Source organism: Acipenser ruthenus, chromosome 4, assembly GCF_902713425.1.
Source record: "Acipenser ruthenus chromosome 4, fAciRut3.2 maternal haplotype, whole genome shotgun sequence".
In the NCBI taxonomy this organism is placed as follows: Eukaryota; Metazoa; Chordata; class Actinopteri; order Acipenseriformes; family Acipenseridae; genus Acipenser; species Acipenser ruthenus.
In genome coordinates, this window is record NC_081192.1 from 17,008,259 (window position 1) to 17,027,527 (window position 19,269).

The 19,269-nt window shown below is 36.3% G+C and overlaps 1 protein-coding gene across 1 annotated transcript in view; it reads right to left on the reverse strand.

Annotated features, from left to right (window-relative positions):
- Positions 1–17,437, reverse strand: part of LOC117400516 (cadherin-2-like) — a 54,942-nt gene extending 37,505 nt beyond the window's left edge. Inside the window, exons 1-2 of the mRNA XM_034000598.3 lie at positions 17,151–17,437; positions 14,424–14,532 (exon numbers count right to left, since the gene is read on the reverse strand). Coding sequence (XP_033856489.3) covers positions 14,424–14,532; positions 17,151–17,207 — 166 coding nt within the window. The 5' untranslated portion in view covers positions 17,208–17,437. The remainder of the gene's footprint in view (positions 1–14,423; positions 14,533–17,150) is intronic.
- Positions 17,438–19,269: the final 1,832 nt, after the last annotated feature.

The following is a 19,269-nucleotide window of genomic DNA, read 5'->3' on the forward strand; positions in this document are numbered from 1 at the left end:
AGTATCGTAATGAAAAAGGATGTAACTAAGTAAATACAAGCCTGGTAAGAAGAAGTCTAAAACTACTGCTCATGTATTTACACATAGAAACAAGGAAGCTAAAACGGACCAAAATAAATTGTGTACTTTTAATTTCATAGCCTTATAAGGTTCACCTTTTACCATAACTAGAAAATAATTTCCCACAGTGCAACCCCGTTGAGCATTTTTAACCTGAACAATAATATATATATATATATATATATATATATATATATATATATATATATATATATATACACACACACACACACATACACACAAGCTTTCCCCTGAGTTATCAATATAATCACCCACATAATGATAAATCACAAAATGTTTGCGACAAACATTGCTAAAGGAAATGCAGAAAGCAATACATTTAGTATGTGTGCGTACTTGTTAAAATGTCTGGAAGCTAATTATAAACCCTGCAGTACCGACATTTAGTATGGCTTTAGTATTTCACATACTTTATCAACAAAGGTTCACAGCAAGGTCAAAGTGATGAGCTGTTGCTAGACTTTTAAATCAGCAGTTGTTTAAGTCCTACAAAGTAATCCGTCTTACAATAGATATTTGTATGCCATCTCCGTTGATTAACAGCACCGGCAGCATTTGGATTTTATCAAGAGCATTAGGAAGTGACAGCTGTAATGATGAGAGACAACAGGGCTGAACCACAAACATTTGCTTCATCTTCAGTGGAGTTAAAATCCCACAACTGTTTTGCCAAACAAAGAAAGGTAAAGAACTTTCTAAATAAAAGCAACATTGTGTTTTGTTTTTTTTTATGGCCAAACAGGACTCTAGCATGCCCTGACAGAGATAACTTGTATAATGCGAAACAGTGTATTTGTGGGTAAAATTAAACTATTTGGAGTAGACATCCCTTAATTATTTCTTGAACAAGAATGTACCAGAATTTATAAAAAAAACTTTTGGTTTTCTCTGTTTCTAATTGTAGTTTTAAAATTGGGAACACACACACAAAAAAACTTGGATAAATTAGACATAATCCCTCACCCCTATCACATCTCTGTTAAACCTATAAAGATTTTTTATTATTACCACATCAGTCAAACTCAATGTTTTAAAACAGCCGAGTGTTCCTAGAAACTGTATTTTATTTACTTTTCTTGGGGTGGGGGGGGGGGGTTGGCATACCTCCCCTGCCCCTTTCATTACACCAGTGTCAGCTTAAACTGTGTCCCTCAACAAAATAAATTCCAAACTTAAAATACTTCCAGTCTGGTTACAAAAATCCTGCTCAGCAGATAACAATAGCATGACAGTCTTCAATTTGCTGATTAAATCACTTTGTTGTGCTAATCATTGTGTGTCTGGCCAATGTGGGTGGCATCTTGATATATTCAACCATGTGAAAGTCTGTTACACAGGTACTATTATAACATACTTGTACTGAAACATCGCCAAATCAACCACAGCATTTTTTTTTTTCATTAAAAAGAATGAGTCAGATAAGATTGCTCCAGTAAAAACCCAACTGTGTAAATGGGGAATTGTATGTAAAAATAACGTGATATCTTATAACAATTGTAAGTCGCCCTGGATAAGGGCGTCTGCTAAGAAATAAATAATAAAAATAAATAAATAAATAAATAAATAAATAAATAAATAAATAAATAAATGAAAATAATAATAATAATAATAATAATAATAATAATAATAATAATAATAATAAGCAGGGTTAGAATCTCACGCTTGCCCAAGGCAAATTAAATCTGATGAGGACTAGTTGATATCTGTGTCTCAGTAGTACTCTGGGCGAGTACTTAAAAGAAATGTACACATATACTCTCACGTTCAGTCTTGCATTAAAAAAAATGCAGGGAAGTCAATTTTCTAATGTGGTGTAGCAATGGTGAATAAGCATTCACAAAAAATGCTTAGAAAATAGTCAGTCACTAGGAACTGAAACCTCCCTTCATCTCCCGTGCAATGCCAACCCCACTTAATGACGTTTTACGTTTGTGTTCTCCCTCTACGCGGGATGCGAAGTTTATCATTTGAATTTGCTGAAACAAGTTGCATCTTTTGAAGTAAGTATAAAGTCAGTTTACAAAAATGTGGAGATTGTGGAGAATAGGCCACGTTTTACTAAACATTTTAAAAACTAATAAACAAACAAACAAACAAACAAACAAACAAACAAACAAACAAACAAACAAACAAACAAACAATTACTTATATTGAACGTTATCATAGTATGTTGCTTAAAACATAAATCACACAACATATTCATAAAAGTTGAGTTCTTATATATAAACAGTAACACGTTTAATGCTTGGGACTCGCTGTCTCTAGCTTGGTGTTGTTTACATTATTGTAAGCATATTTTAAGTGATTGGAAGCTGAAATTACTTTTTTAAAAACACACTTTTCTTATACCAATACAGCACTGGTGAGCAATAATCAGTTTGTTTGAAAACCAGGCTTTATATCACCGATAGGTGCACAGGCAGCGATTCTGTGAGTGCTCCAGGGCTCAAGCACCAATGGGGAAAAAAAGGTCCCGCCTAGTGCAAATAAATCACCTGTTCTGTGGATGCTTCACAAGCAGAACTGTTATTGCAGCGTTTAAAAATATAAAATCCATGTATACAAGTCTTCCAGCTGTCTTGAAAAGATCAGCGTTTCCCTTGTTTTTTCTTTTGTATTTGTTATGCTCTCATTAGTATCTATAGTAGATTCAGCGTCCGGTAGTTCTGGCAGATTCTACTATACTTCCTGAAGCTGTTCTCCCACTGTTAATTAAATTTTAAAAAAAGCCACCTAGCTAACAATTTCATCCACATGGCTACAGTGGAACATACTGTCTTTAAATTGGGACTTTAGTGAAGACTGCATGTGTACGTGAATACATTAATTATTGTAGATAGTAATTCATAGCCAGCCAGCATTTTTGTAAATAGCAACACATGTACTGTACAATAAAATAAACCTTTTATTTGTGTCATCGGTGTCAATTTCATGCGGAGCTTCGTGGTCAGCAAGGTGACACAGCTGAGAGAATGTTTCCTCTGTCATCCCGTCTGGTGTTGTCAGTGTCAGTTTCTCAGCACACAGTACAGTTAGTCACTCAGTAACGAGGTGAAAACAGGCGATTGATCGATCGATCTCTATGAGCGTTTAAGAAGGTGCTTTGATAAAAAAATGTAAATCAAAATTTATAACAGTGTTTATTTTTTAGCAAAATAAAATCTATGCCCATTTTTAAGGACCCCAACTGTTGCTGATTCCAACTTAGGCACTTCACATAAGGACTAGTAAGTTTACATCAGGACTAGCAAGTTTCAAAAGTTACTAGTCCTTTGGACTAGTACCACAATATTGTTAGTTTCTAACCCTGCATAAGTGTACAAACCTGCTAAAGCTCCAGTTCTGTAATTATGTGCTTATAGAACATTATATATTGCCTAGGATTTACCATGCTGGTTACGCATTTGGTTGATCAAAAAAAGCTAGAAGCAGGTGGCAGGTGGCTTCTGCCAATTTTCACCTCCAGTACCTCACACTTTTCTGCCATTGTAAACAGTCGAAGTTGCAAACGTAAGACTTATTTAAAACTATGCTCCCTAAAGCCATTCACAAGGTTTCCCAGGGATAAATACGTGCGATTTATCTTTCAGTAACTAGTCTGCAAGCAAAACCCAGTGGGCTTCAGAATGTTTCCATAGTTAAAACAACCCACACAAGTAGATTAAATCACTAACCCACATCAGTCTTGTTTGTAGTTAACACAGCTTTTTAGGACAAGGGTTTATGAAAAGGGCAGCACAATACACAGTTTTCCAATAACTAAAAAACTTTAAAAACTGAAATACTAGAAAGTAGAATAATTGATTTAGCATAACTGCTTTACATTCTAGAAGAAGCAATGTTTTTTTCTTTACTATTGTAAATAGGACACAGTAGTCTATTAAAGAGAGAGATGATTATCTTATTTTCTCATCCAAACATCAATGACTAATTTTGGTTAATTAACATACTTATTTATATTAAAATGATGAAAGAAACAGTAGCATGTCACATCTGTAAAATATTAAACATTGTTAAGGTTATGTGTATACTAATTCTTAACACATGCCCTCATTAGTTTTGCCTGAAACCAAGCACCAATTTAAAACTTTTTTTTTTTTCACTCCACCAACATAGAATGGTTACAGAAGGACTTTGACAATGTCTGAAACACAGTTCCAGCTGTTATGTCTCCAACAGATGAAACATACTTTAACACACATGGGAGAAAAGCCAGTCTCACTTATCCGGATAGACTGGCGCTTAGTTTTATGACAGCTGCTAAAGGACATTTTCCAGCCTTCATTGTGCGAGGCACACTACAGCTGTAGACCAGACAGACACTGGGAAAAAATCTAATTGGTTTGTCCTCCACACCACACAGTCTCAATTGAGCTCCCAAAGGCAAATCTAAAGTGGTGCAAGTGTGCCGTTTGGCTACTCTGCCATTTATAAAAGCAACTGGTAATACAATTACACTACACCATCACTGGGTACCAACTGTGACAGGTTATCATCAAACTGCTAACACAATGCTATTAGAAAATAAGTGCCCAGATGTAAAAGCTGATGTCCTCAAATTGTGTCCTCCACAATGACATGAGAGGCTGTGGTTAAAGATTATTTAAAGTTAAAGAACATAAGACGCTGAGAGTTATTAAAAGCAATATAATTTTTCATCAATTCATTCATTCTCGGCCAATAAGGGTCTGCAGCACACCCTAACTCCATACTCGCAGTTGAATTTTGTATAGATGGAGAGAAAGCGATACTACAGCCTGTTACATCTCCAAAACATAGCACGCGATTTTAACCACTTAAAGCATCATACTGTACATAATAGCTAAATGGAGGCCCTAAACTGTGTACAAGATTAAATAAAGCTACCATTCCTTATGCAGCACTGTGTTGTTTGAGAGCTATCTTCAACCACACAAGATTTAATAGCTGGGGTCACTTAAAACCCTTATCTCCAACCTCTTATCGGGGTCTGATTTTCAAAAGAGAAACAGAGGGTAAACTGATAAACATTAAAAAAAGGTCTGATCAGAAACATTCCACTACAGTTAAGTTGATTTATTTAGTCCATCTGCAGTCACCATGTGTATGCTTGTACTTTGAAGACAGAATTACACTCACTAAAGGAATTAACCCTTATGGTATGAACAGATATTTAGTTAGTCTGATTCTAGCAATGCACAATAATGGCATTCTGAACATGTGCTTAAATCTTATTTCAGCTGAGATTATTCCATCAAAATCGCACCCACTCCAGAAATGCATTCCTCACAGACTTATTTCATAGCTCTGCGTTTTAGAAAAGCTCACTGGACCAAAATAAACTGTTCATAGTTTCTTACTTCATGGTTCTGAGTCGCTCTGTAGTAAGCGGCTGAAAAATTCAACAAGTTTCTCTGAATGAGCAGGGAAGCGGATAAATGCTGACCTAGGCACAGCTCAGGCAGAATGACCGGTACATGTGCTCCACGCAACAAATTCCTACAGAGCTAACATGGTGGTGATAGCTCATCTGAAATCACACATACTGCCCACCATGTCTCATTTCCAACAGTAAACTCTGGCACTTTATATATCAAGGAAGATAAAACTGTGTAAATGTGACAATCCTTTTAAAGAGGAAAATGTGCTATAAGTCTAAACATAGATTAAAACACTTGACAATATTCCACAGGCAGACTCAGTCAGTATGAACTGAAAATCCCAGGTAGTAAACATGATATGTCCATAACTGCTACAAACACAATTCTGTAGGACCCCTCTTCAACTGAAAAAAATTGTTTGTCTACAGCCATCTGATAGAATTCATATTACAAATGTTTTCTCCTGTAACTTATAAGAGCCCCCCCACCCACCCCACCCCCAATGTAACTCAACTAATTTGGAAAGACCAGTGTTGTTGTCTTTGAGAACATTTTTTCTTGATGTACAAATATAGCACCCAAGGCTCATTCTATGGTCCCACTATAGTTACAGAAGAAAATATTTTGTATATGAATCACAAACATTTATGTAATAGATAATTGTTATCATAATGTCAGAAATTTCTTCCTGCTTAGTAAGCATATATTCACACAAACAGATATGCAAAGTGAAGGCTAAAAAAAATGCAGGGTGGTTTGAAGGTCATAAGGGGTATGGATAGCTGTGGTATACTGTACTGGAAACTCATTATGAGTGCAATTCTCATGTTGAAAGGACAAATGTATTCGCCAAGCCAGGGGCAGTCTTTTTTTAAAGAACGAAAGTCAAGGTATTTAGGGAGGAAACATTGACTAAACTACTGAAATCAGACACAGAAAATTCACCTTTCCCTGAGATCGCAGGTATGTATTCCCACCCCCCCCCCCCCCCCATCACAAGCCTTTCATGAAAAAAAAAAGAAAGCAAAACAAATTCTCCTTTATTTATTTTTTTTCTATTGTATTATTTCTTAAACTCAACCAAACACAACTTTGATACATCGGAATAGGAGGCAAACATTACATGGTTTACAAGAGAACCCATTTATCATTGCTGACCGTGGGCTCCCAGGGGGCGGTGCACAATTGGCCGAGCGCCGCCCGGGTAGGGAGGGCTTAGGTCGGCAGGGAGATCCACAGTTCACCGCGCACCAGCGACCCCTGTGGGTGACAGGGCGCCTGCGGTTCTGCAGTGGAGCCATTCAGATCTGTGTTGTCCTCTGGCACTATAGGTCTGATGGCTTCGCTGTGGATCTGCAGTGCGAAAAATGACAGCTTGGCAGGAACATGTTTCGGAGGACACGTGTTCCAGACTCCATTTCCCTGAGTCGTTGGGGGGGTTGCAGCGGTTTACCGTGATTAATAACACAATTGGCTATTCCAAATTGGGGAGAAAACTGAGGTAAAAATCATTGGCAATGACTAAATTAAAAAAAAAAAAAAAGGAGAACCCATTTAATTTGTATAAGGTACAATACGCTCACTACATGTTATTTGTGGTAAATAGCAGTGCATTGTCCAGGGCTAAAGCCAGATAATATGGGTTACATCCAGTGACAGATTAAGAAATAATTATGAAAATGAACAGAGGCACAAACAGTTGTACAAAAAAAATAGCAAGCTGCAGAAATAAATCAAGTTACACAATACTGGCTTTGATTACTGGTCAGCAAACTGGGCTGTTTAAAAAGCAAGGAATTCTAAGAACTCCATCAAACCATATTATTTATTTCTTAGCAGACGCCCTTATCCAGGGCAACTTACAGTCGTAAACAAAAATACATTTCAAGAATCACGGTACAAGTATTTGCAGGCCTTCGTTCCATTTACTCTCAAGTAAGGTTTACCCATGTTAGACAGAGATAGATAGATAGATAGATAGATAGATAGATAGATAGATAGATAGATAGATAGATAGATAGATAGATAGATAGATAGATAGATAGGACATTCAAATAAGATGCTTCTTAAGTTCCGTAAACCAGTTATTCTATGAATAAACATTTTATTCCACAACTTTGTTCTGAATTCTGCTGACTGCGAGACACACGCAGTAATGAGCACTGCCAGTTTTCTGCTGTGTCTGGGATTTCAAGAATGAAAATATAACAGCATGCCTGCTGAAAGCCGGGTCAACACTGCCCAAGTGCTATTGATATATGGCCTTTCCCTAGTTTTCATGTTGTCATCAAGTAAAATAAATGTTACAAGGTCTGCTTTGTGGCTGTTGTATTAATATAAACTTCAACAGCGATACAGAATTGTACTAAGAAAGATCATAGGCTATGTATAATCCATAGAAGAAAAATACTGACACTAACTAGGCTAAAAAGAATGGAATTAAAATGCTTACTTTTTATCTTTTACAATCCTAGATGTGCTTTTAAAACATCATTTTAAAACAAATCCACCACCTTGTTCTAAAGGTACGCTCACTGGAAGTCATCTTCCAGTTTTATGATCACTCATAGTCTGCAAAATAAGTCAGAGGTGCAATATTCACATGACACAAAAACCTTGCACCTATTTCACAGTAATGGACACTAAAGACATTATTGATCTCCGGGTTGGCCTGCAGTATTGGATGGAAAGCCAAATGCCATACTTTTGGTACTTAATATACCTACTAAAACGCTGGGACTATTTTATTTTTGAAATATACAGCAATGCATCTGACAAATGTCAATATAAAAGTCACCAAGAGTGGCAACAGGAAATAAATACTTTATTAATCTTTTCTTGCCACAATACTGGGAACCAATTTTCATTCCGTCTACAGTAAGCTTTACAAAAAGAGAACCCTCTGGCCACAGCTGTTGGATTTGGAGCCAGGATCTGCCCACGGGTATTGCAGGCGCCTGTGTATATCAGGCCAATTATAAGCCAAGGACACATGGAAAATCCATGGAAACCCCTCTGAAACACTAACATTACTCCATCTTATTTGTTAATGATAGATGGGGAAAATAAATAAATAAATAAATAAATAAATCGAATAATAGTCCAGTAAACATCCCTTTTCTTCTGTGGATTGAGGGGACCGAGTAAATGCTAACACTACTTCACTCTAATCAAAGCTTGCTGAAATTAGCCATCGATTCCAAGCCTAAAATAAGTCAACAGCATTACGGGAATCAGCCTACCAGAGAGTGTAAACTTCTTTATCATGAGCACATTCCAGCCAGCTCTTTGCTCTGGAATCCAGGCATACAATTTACTTAACAGTCAACCCTGATAAATGAACAATGGCTAAAGGTCAAGCATAAATAAAAAATGCCCCCCCCCCCCCCCAAAAAAAAAAAAACAGCATGAAAAGAGGTTCCTATACGCTCTGGAAAGATAAACCATGTAATTATATTTCCTATGTAATGGTATATATAACTCCAAGTCAGATTAAAATGTACTTTAGTTTGTTAGATTGGTTAGAAAATGTTTCTTCAAGATTAATGATGTACATGTTGGAACAATGAATCTATTCCAGTTGCATAAAGTATCATCAAATTAATTACTGAATAAATAAATAAATAAAAATGTAACGACACATTAAAAATGCATTTTTTTTTTTTTATTCAGGACTTTATGCTCATTAAGAAAGGTTCCAAGTGCTATTGTCTTTTACAAAAGTTCTCTGTATATCCTGCTGAGAGCTACTTTAACAATGCCTCAATTTTCTTTCCTTAACAAAAGGCAATCAGGGTAAGGAATTAAAAATGTTAATTGAAAATGCTGATGCAGTGCTTTAAAACACCCCAAATCAGCACAAAAAAATTGTTGTGGACACGGCACATGATGATTTTGTCTTTTAGAGACGAGTGAATATTCCCTCTCTAGTAACATTTATAATTAACACCGGGGCTTTAAGAAAATGCTTGATTATGAGGATTTTCACTTATATATATATATATATATATATATATATATATATATATATATATATATATATATATATATATATATATACACATACATACACACACACACACACAGTGGCTCTCAAAAGTACTCACCCCCCTTGGACTTTCACATTTTTATTGTGTTACAACATGGAATCAAAATGGATTTAATTAGGTGTTTTTGCCAGTGATCAACACAAAATAAGTCCATAATGTCAAAGTGAAAAATAAAATCTACAAATTGTTCTAAATTAATTACAAATACAAAACAGAAAATAATTGATTGCATAAGTATTCACCCCCTTTGGTCAATATTTGGTAGAGGCACCTTTGGCAGCAATTACAGCCATGAGTCTATTTGGATAAGTCTCTACCAGCTTTGCACATCTGGACACTGCAATTTTTGCCCATTCTTCTTTGCAAAATTGCTCAAGCTCCATCAAGTTGGTCTCTATTTTGGTCTCATCAGACCATAGAATCTTCTTCCACTTGGTCTCTGAGTCTCCCACATGCCTTCTGGCAAATTCTAGCCGAGATTTGATGTGAGTTTTTTTCAACAATGGCTTTCTTTTTGCCATAAAGGCCAGTTTTGTGAAGCACCCAGGCTATTGTTGCCGTATGCACAGTGTCTCCCAGCTCAGCCGTGGAAGACTGTAACTCCTTTAGAGTTGACATAGGCCTCTTGGTGGCCTCCCTGACTAGTGCCCTTCTCGCCCGGATACTCAGTTTTTGAGGACGGTCTGTTCTAGAGAGATTCACAGTTGTGCCATATTCTCTCCATTTCTTAATAATGGACTTTACTGTGCTCCGGGGGATATTCAATACCTTGGAAATGTTCTTATATCCTACCCCTGATTGGTGCTTTTGAAGAACCTTATTCGGATTTGCTTTGAATGTTCCTTCATCTTCATGATGTAGTTTTTGTTAGGAAATGTACTACCCAACTCCCCAGAGACAGGTGTATTTAACCTGAAATCATGTGAAATACCTTAATTGCACACAGGTGGACTCCATTCAACTAATTATGTGACTTCTAAAGACAATTGGTTGCACCAGAGCTTATTTAGGTGTGTCATAGCAAAGGGGGTGAATACTTATGCAATCAATTATTTTCTGTTTTATATTAGTAATTAATTTAGAACAATTTGTAGATTTTATTTTTCACTTTGACATTATGGACTTTGTGTTGATCAGTGGCAAAAACTAATTAAATCAATTTTGATTCCATGTTGTAACACAATAAAATGTGGAAAAGTCCAAGGGGGGTGAATACTTTTGAGAGCCACTGTATATACTTGTTCTGTGTATGTAGTCTCACTAATATTGAATGATTAGGACAATAGTAAAATTTTGGTAATTTTAAATATACACTGTACTACAGCTCAAATTCAGAACCATGAGCGGAACAGAACAAACCAGAAAATACTGATGTGCAGCAATAAAAATGATTGTGCTTTATAACATGGAAACAACAGCCCAATCCTCCCATCCCTGGCAGCAATGCTTAGCTGGGAATTGGAACACAGACTTCATTATACTATATTGATCAGACCAAACAAAGACCCTGGATTTATTGATCATTCAAACTGAAAGAAAAAAACAAATGGCTTCTCACCAAGGATGCAAGGAGCACATTAATAAAATGCTGCCTTACTGGTGATAAAAATAAATATTTCACATCAAACACATTTTCATGAGCTGCCACAGCATTTTTATACAGGCAATGATTTCCAAAATGTATGTTAATTATTTTAGTACCTTGAAAAAATTGGTTCATAGTATGTGCGACACAGAAGATCTGTGCTGGCTAAATCGGGCATATGCATGATCGTGCAGGGTGGAAGATCGGAAGCCCTGTTTAACGGGGGAGGCACAGGCTGCAGAAAAATCCCTGTACCCCTCCACCATGATGGACTACCCCACTCTCAAGGCAACCATCCTAAATCAAGTGGGGGCCACACTAAAAGGGCTACAGGAAGAAATTCCAGGAGGATGTCTTCGATGATGATGAGCATCCCCAGACACACCCACCAGCCAATCCGATTCTCCTGATCCGCTCAGCGCTGGCGAGCCTAACTACCCAATCAGTTGCCCAGCAACACGCCTCAGCTGCACACACTTGCGCAGGAACTAGCAACAGGGCTCACTGTCACAGTATGGGAAATAACTTTTTGGTTGAGAAGCCAGAAGTAGGTCACCATGACCTATATTTTACAAGAAATGTTATTTCTCAAGATTTTTAAAGCACATTATTAAACATGTATCCACTCTATAGCAGTTACAGCAAACCACAAAAAAAAAAGACTCCTTTACATTGTGCGACTAATAGAGTACAACCAGATAGGACCATCCCACAAAAAGAGATAGATTGGAAAAACTACAATCTTTTAGGTAGACTTTTGATATTTATGAGCTGGGCTTTTGCAGTAATGCTCAGGAGAAGATGGTTTGGTTTGGCAAAATTAATAATAATGGTTACCGAGTTGAATGCACAGTAACATCTGTAAAACTGAGCCAGAAACTGAAGAAAAATGAGCAACCATTGTAGAAGCAGACCAGACCACATTAGGCAAATGACCATTCCACCTTCACGGACCCTCCTTTCTCACATACACACTGTATTTGTTTAGCCGATAAAGGGTCTGGGTTTAGCTGAATGACACATGTTCATTAATCATCATACCTAGTTGCTAATTAATTCCTGAACACATGCATCATTCTGCACTGCCATCAGTGCAGAATGTATTTATACCAAGCACTTGCCAACAAGTGACTGTTTAAACCCCACCTCAACCCCGTCATACACTTGCTTAAAAATAAAGTTTTTGCTAACCTGACTGAATTCAAATCAACTAAGCCCTTAATAAAATTGAATTTACATTGAATGTAATTTGAATTGTCTCACACAAAAAAAAAAAAAATAGAAAAAAGAAAAAATTACATCCATGATCAAAACTGCATTTTGTTCAATCAGCCTTTGGGGCTTTTCATTAACCTAGTTTTTTAAACCATTCCTTTAGAAACTGGTATAGTGTTAAAGTTTAAGCATAATAGAATTATAGTAAACTATATATAGTTTAGCCTATGCATGCAGGCAATGAAGAAATACCTTGGGGTACATGTTTAAAATAAAATCACCAATTTTCCTACATTTTAGACAAACTGTTTTTGAAAGGCTTCAGTAGATGTGACAGATATAAAAGACAAGGAACACTTATTCCAGACTTCCTAATTATGTCATACAGGCTTATAGTTCATGATCATGATCTGCTGTAATTGTATGTTAATTCCACAGTTATCAGGAACAATAACTAAGATCATTGTGAAATGGTCATTCCTTTACTGGCTCTGAAATGGCCTTAATCTTCATGCTGCCTCTCAAAAGAACAAAGAATAGAATTAAACTGAAATGTTGGAAAACATGTGCTTTTTTGCAGTTCAGTCTAGGACAAACATATGACTTTATACACTTATATTAAAATAATACAATTTCCAAGGCTTACCCACTTACTATTAGTCTTCCTAAATTAAAATATAGAATTAGAATCTTACACAATAATACAGGAAATCCCATTTTGCATATAGCCTACAGACGATGGGAATGTCAAACCTCAATGTTTCCAATACCCTCAAGCACTCTAGGTGGTTTCCCCATTTACAAATCGAGAACATAACCACCTTTCTGCATTTAAAGCAAATAACCTAAAGCTAAATAATTATTCACTCTTCTCCCTCACACTTTTCTCTCACAAACTTGGTCAAATTTGCCTGAATGATTCCATTGAAAACCAATGAAACAGTTATTCGTTGTCCAATGGCTGATCTTCTACTGCACTAAAAGGCAGAATAGTATCAAATGTAAATATTTAATTTATAAGAACTATACAGCTATGGACAACATTGTTTTAGTAACTATGCAAAAAAAAAATAGAACATATATTTCAGATTTGAATATGGCCAGTGTCTGTTTTAGACTGCTGGTTTTAAGGTCACAAGGGCGATTTACTCAGAAGTCCCAAGAGCCTTTGTGAGTGCCTTAAAAAAAATGAAGCAGTGCCCTAAAACCAAAACAAGAACAGTTCTCCGCTCATAAGCACATAAATCACTCAGCCAGAAACCGTTTGACTTTTTATCAATTATATATGATTAGTGTGCACAAGGCTGAGGTAAACTTAAATGGCTCAACTCCACCCCTATTCTGTTATAGCCCAGATCTGCTGAAACAAAAATAATCTGATTATACTTGCACTCTTAGAGTAAAAATATAGCGTGTTGCTACAACTGTTTAAATAACATACTTGTATTTTTTCTTATCATTGTAACATCCTAACCAATTTTTACACATATAACTTTAAAGTCTGTTTCAAAGATATTTTAAAAATGTCCGCTCTCATGCACTGATAGTGTAAGGACTCTTGCCCACATTGTCAAACAGGTAACACAGCAATAACAATCCATGATGTGGTATGGAACAGAAAAGCCAGAGCACTTGATATATATTTTTAAACCACTCTTCCTGCAGTGGTTTTCTTAGTATATATTGTAGTACAAGCTTTGTTGAATTCTATGATGGAATAAATTAAATATCAATACATAAATTTCCCTATACCTCAGTTGTTCAAATATTCTTGTAAAAATACTCTACATTTTGACCATGGAACTTCATCAAGCAAATTTTAAACTGGCTACAATCTTAATATGCATGGAAATTTGATTTACTACTGAAACATGCATTTTGCTTGGTCTCATGCATCACATGTATTATGTGATCAAACTGAAGCTCTCTCTCTCTCTCTCTCTCTCTCTCTCTCTCTCTCTCTCTCTCTCTCTCTCTCTCTCTCTCTCTCTCTCTCTCTCTCTCTCTCTCTCTCTCTCTCTCTCTCTCTATATATATATTATATTTTATTTTTTTACTCATTAACTGCTTTTACAGTACAATGAATCCATAGCCCAAATGAATAATCCAGTGTCATTATGTCAAGGAAATTACCATTTAGAAGAGGCTGGCCTTCAAGTACACTCCCAGACACAGCTGCATTGTACTCATCTTCTGAAAATCCAGTGTTGCACAACTGGGATCCACTGCCTTCAATGGGAATCTAGGGGACCAAAAAAAAACCAACATAATAAAATGAGTAGTTTTCAATAATATATTCCACTCCAGAATGGATATCAGTTTACCCTGCATCCCATAGCTCTACAAACACATCTGTTTTTTCTAAAGGGATACAATTAAGGTAATGAGGGCAAAAGGGTTAACCATTTGCCAGGGAACATTGCAAAGCATGAACAGGCCCCATTTGTTTTGTGAGGTTTGAATGTAACAGAAGCCTTTTGCCACCGATCTCTAGACATTTGAGACAACACCCATTTAGTAGTCAAGTGGAAGGAAAGATGATGTAAAGAAGCATACAGTGCTGAAAAGCGTTAAGACTTGACTTATCAGGATAGCACAGCCATCTGTTAATAATGCATCATTCATCCAGTCACGTCAACGCTACAAAAATTTGCAGACGTGCAGCTAGGTGTGCATTAAACAAATTTATTAGGAAAAATAATCATGTAACAAATTACATGGGTTTAGCAACACTTTTCTTTGAATACGTTCTTATAGAGCTTTGCATGCTTTTACACAAATTTCAGAACTTCCTAAGGTTCTTAGGTGTGCAGTGGCAGTGAATGAATGAATCATGAACAAGACCATTTGAAACCCAGTTCAGTGAAAAGGAATCTTCTCTTGTTTGATACCTCTATTGAGTGCTGCCTTTCCTTTTCAGCAGAATACACACAATAGCTTAACAAAGCCCCCTCCCCCCTATAAAAAGGGCACTATGAGCAAAATGTTTCTAATTCTTCATAAATATGGCTAAAGGAAATGGAAATGTTTATAGGACAAAAATTAAGATCCTTTTTTATGGTTGGTTTACAGCTCAAATGTGTGTTTGAATGATAAGGAAATGATGCAGTACAAACTATGACTATCCCATTCAAATTAAATACACCAGCAATTCAAAATAAAAGTAAATATGATTTATTTTTGTAAATACCCAGAAAACTTAATTATCCAAGCAAACCAAAAACTCAAACTACCCATTGATTATGTTTGGCATTACCACACAGTAACCTATAATGAATTAAAAATAAATAAATAGAAAAGCTGTCCATGTAACCACTGGCAATTAAACATACAAAATGCACACCTCCCTCCAATATTTGTGTGTCTGTTGTAAGTGAAAGATAGATTTAGACTATGCAGTTTAGCAAATTAATTAACTGCCAAGTACATACCAACATGCAGCCCCCCCTCCCCCCCCCTCCCTTTGCACCCACTTCGAAATCTCATTTCATTGTGGGACGCTCAAGAATGTGAATTGTGAGTTTAAAGGCGTGTAGTGCATTATGAGTATCTCTACCACTTGCCACTTTCAATCTTTTTACAGGAAAAAAGGAAAGAAAGGAAAACACTTGTCCTGAACATCTTGTTTCCCCACCTACAGCCCCATAAGACCATTAATTGGACAATTTTAAGCGACCATCAAAACCATCCAATTATGTTACAACATTAAAGATTGAAAATCAGGCAAAAGTACTATAGATATGGTCAAGGTCTGTATAAAACATTTGAAAAGTAAAAAGTGACAATTCAATCTACAACTGCTATTATAATAAATTAAGCACTTTAATGTTCTTCCAGTAATCATTTGTATTATATAGTACAGCTATGAATTGAGACCGTGTAAAATGATTAAGAACAGAATACTAAGTAAATATCGACGTGCACTATTTGCAACTTAAAATCTAACCACAACCCATTTAAAAAACACATGAGAACGTGTTAAAACGCTCCATGTAACAGGAAGAAAATAAAACCGTTATATATATATATATATATATATATATATATATATATATATATATATATATATATATATATATCAGAATGTTTATATATGTTTTAACACATTACCTGCACAAATACATGAGGTCTGCATATACAAAGTTAATTAAAATACTGTACGGACTTGAAAACAAAATGAACATGTAAGTGTCTCAGGTTTTATGACAAAAGAAAAAAAACCTTGACACTATTTTACAGCACATTTAGTATTTGTTGACCGGAACATTATATCTGCTAGTTATTTAACCCAATGTTTGTGACAAACGTTGTAAGTGCAAAAATGTATCCGATACAAATTCACACAGCAAGCCACAGATGCGAGACACTCTCGTTGCTTCATTTTGTAACACCGTGGACAGTACCCTTAGCAAACTAAACCAGGAGTACTTGAAACATAAGGCTGTAACATATACACTAACAACAATCTACAAAACCAAACCAAGACACGAAAAGAGAGTTCCTTTTAGGAAGCGTATTCATTTCATCATATTCCCCACCCAGGTCTTTTTCTGCAATCACACGAGAAAGCACCCCGAACATGCTGAAAGAAACAGCACCAATCGTTTGAAATTGCACTTGTTATAAAGCGCAATTCTGCAATAAATAACGGGTAGTGTATAGTTACTTTAGTTTTCTGGTGTTGGAAGAGTAGCTTTTTTTTTTTCTTCTACGAGATTTTTGTTGTTGTTGTTGTTATTTTTATGCCAGCAGTTAACCGAATCACTGTCGGAGCACATAACATGTTTTCTCCAGCATCGTCACAGAAAACATACCCGCACCACCCGACTACGACTCTAGATTCGTAACAAAAAACATTACCTGCAAAGCTGCAAACAGCAGTGGCAGAAGCACCCCTGCGCCTCCTCTCAGGTACATCGATATCGCTTTTACTTTCTCCTTCAGAATTAGTATTTTGATATTTGTTCCACTCCGGGTTGGACCGATGTGTTAACAATGATCCTTAAAACAAAGGCAGCAACGGCAACAGTAACAAGCCTCTCTGCTCCCCTCCTGTACACTGAGCTCACAATGTGGTACTGAGGCTGCAACTCCCTTTACAGCCAACCAATACAAAACCCCTTGCACAGACAGACACCTCACTGTCTCTCCCTGCTGGTCACATCGTCTATTTCACTTATTCTCCCTAATGGATTTTACTGCAAGTCCGGAAGTTTGGCTGGAATCACAAACCCCTCCTCCCTCACCACAACAAAAAGAAAATCTCTTCTCTGCTTTCTTTCTATCCCCACCCAACCCCCATCACACCAATGGTTCAGACGAGGAGAGGCAGGCAATTTGTAGTGAGAGATTTGCAGGTCTGAAGGCATTGTCTTCACTTTCTTCCTGCCTGTATGTTGTGGGGGGATATTGGTATAACCATTAGAGGTAATCTCACTGTAATTCAAAATCTTGTATGTTACAAGTCTTTTAAAGATTCGTTCGGTTCCCCATTTTATTCGTTAACACATCTCCAACATTCTAGCTGTGTGTTTGAATCGATTGAACAAACAGTGTTATAAATCCAATTCACACTAGTACACTGCAATGTTTTAATATTGCATTAAAAGGGCATTGTCTACCAGGGTTCTGAAATTCACTTGAGTTAGTTGTTAGTAAAATATAAAAAGGTGTTCATATTTTTCCTTTCTTATAAAAAAAGGTTACATGAATGATAGGTACATGTTGTAACATTTTATACCATACAGTGTAGGCTTCCTTAAATAAATTACCATAAATAGCAATTGGTTTGCTTTTCTAAAAAGCAGTTTATTAAAGAAGTGACTGCTCAACAGGGTTCAAAATATAATTGGTTTTGTTCATGGTTTAACCCTATAGAACTTCCAAGGGTTGTACAGTATAAACAATATCAGTGTATTATTATTATTATTATTATTATTATTATTATTATTATTATTATTATTATTATTGTACTTTGAAAAATAGACAAAGCTATTTAAAAATGTTTTTATTTCACCCATCACATTTCACCCACAGTAAAAGCTTACTGGTGCAACCCATGACACATTCTGGTTTTACCCCTGCAATTTACAGTTACTTCAGACTACATTACTGTAGGTACCAGAAACGTTTGGTGAATGTTCTTGGTCAGGTTATTATTATATAAATGTATCAATTACTTTTTTTTTTTTTTTTTTTACTTATACCTACTGGCTAGGCTGTCCCTTCTGGCTGATCTATGCACTCCCGGAATATCTGAAGACTGTCAAAAATACAAACATGAAAAAGGACAGCACAGATTCTTTCCAGGGGCACAGGAACTATGCGTGATGGGGGTGCGGCAGCTGGTGCAATGATAAATCCTGCTAATTTTGTGAATCTTATGAGCTGTGTGTGCAGTGCACTGTGCCTTTTTACACTGCTTCTGAACACAAATGATTAGAGACCAATCAGGGCTGACTCACAGCAGGGGCAGGATATTTTATAAATGGCAAGGTTGCAGTCTCACTAGTCGGTTAGTAGTTGGAACACATTAGAAGCTTGTCTACAGTAGAACCGTTTTTTTTACAATGACCCAAAAAATATAAGATTTTTTTTGTAAATTCTCTGCGGCACCACATGCTACAATCAGCTCGTCACAAATGTTGCTAACTGAGGGTGCTGCTTTGTGGAGCAATACTAAAAACAAACGTACATGACATTCTGGACACGCTACATGTCCATGCCCTCAACCTGTCTCACGTAAACATTTCTAAATTGCAGTATTTAAGTGGAACAGTATACGCTACTTTTTGTTTTATGGTAAGCATGTTGTAAACATTAGGTGCTTTTACACTGGCACAAATATTCCGGATCGAGAGGATAAAAGGATGGATTCTGGTCACTTTTTGCTAGTGTAAACGCTACTCAGAACATTCCGGAATCCATCCTCTTATCCTCTCAAATCTTGAGTTCGTATTCTGGACTGAGAGGACAAGAA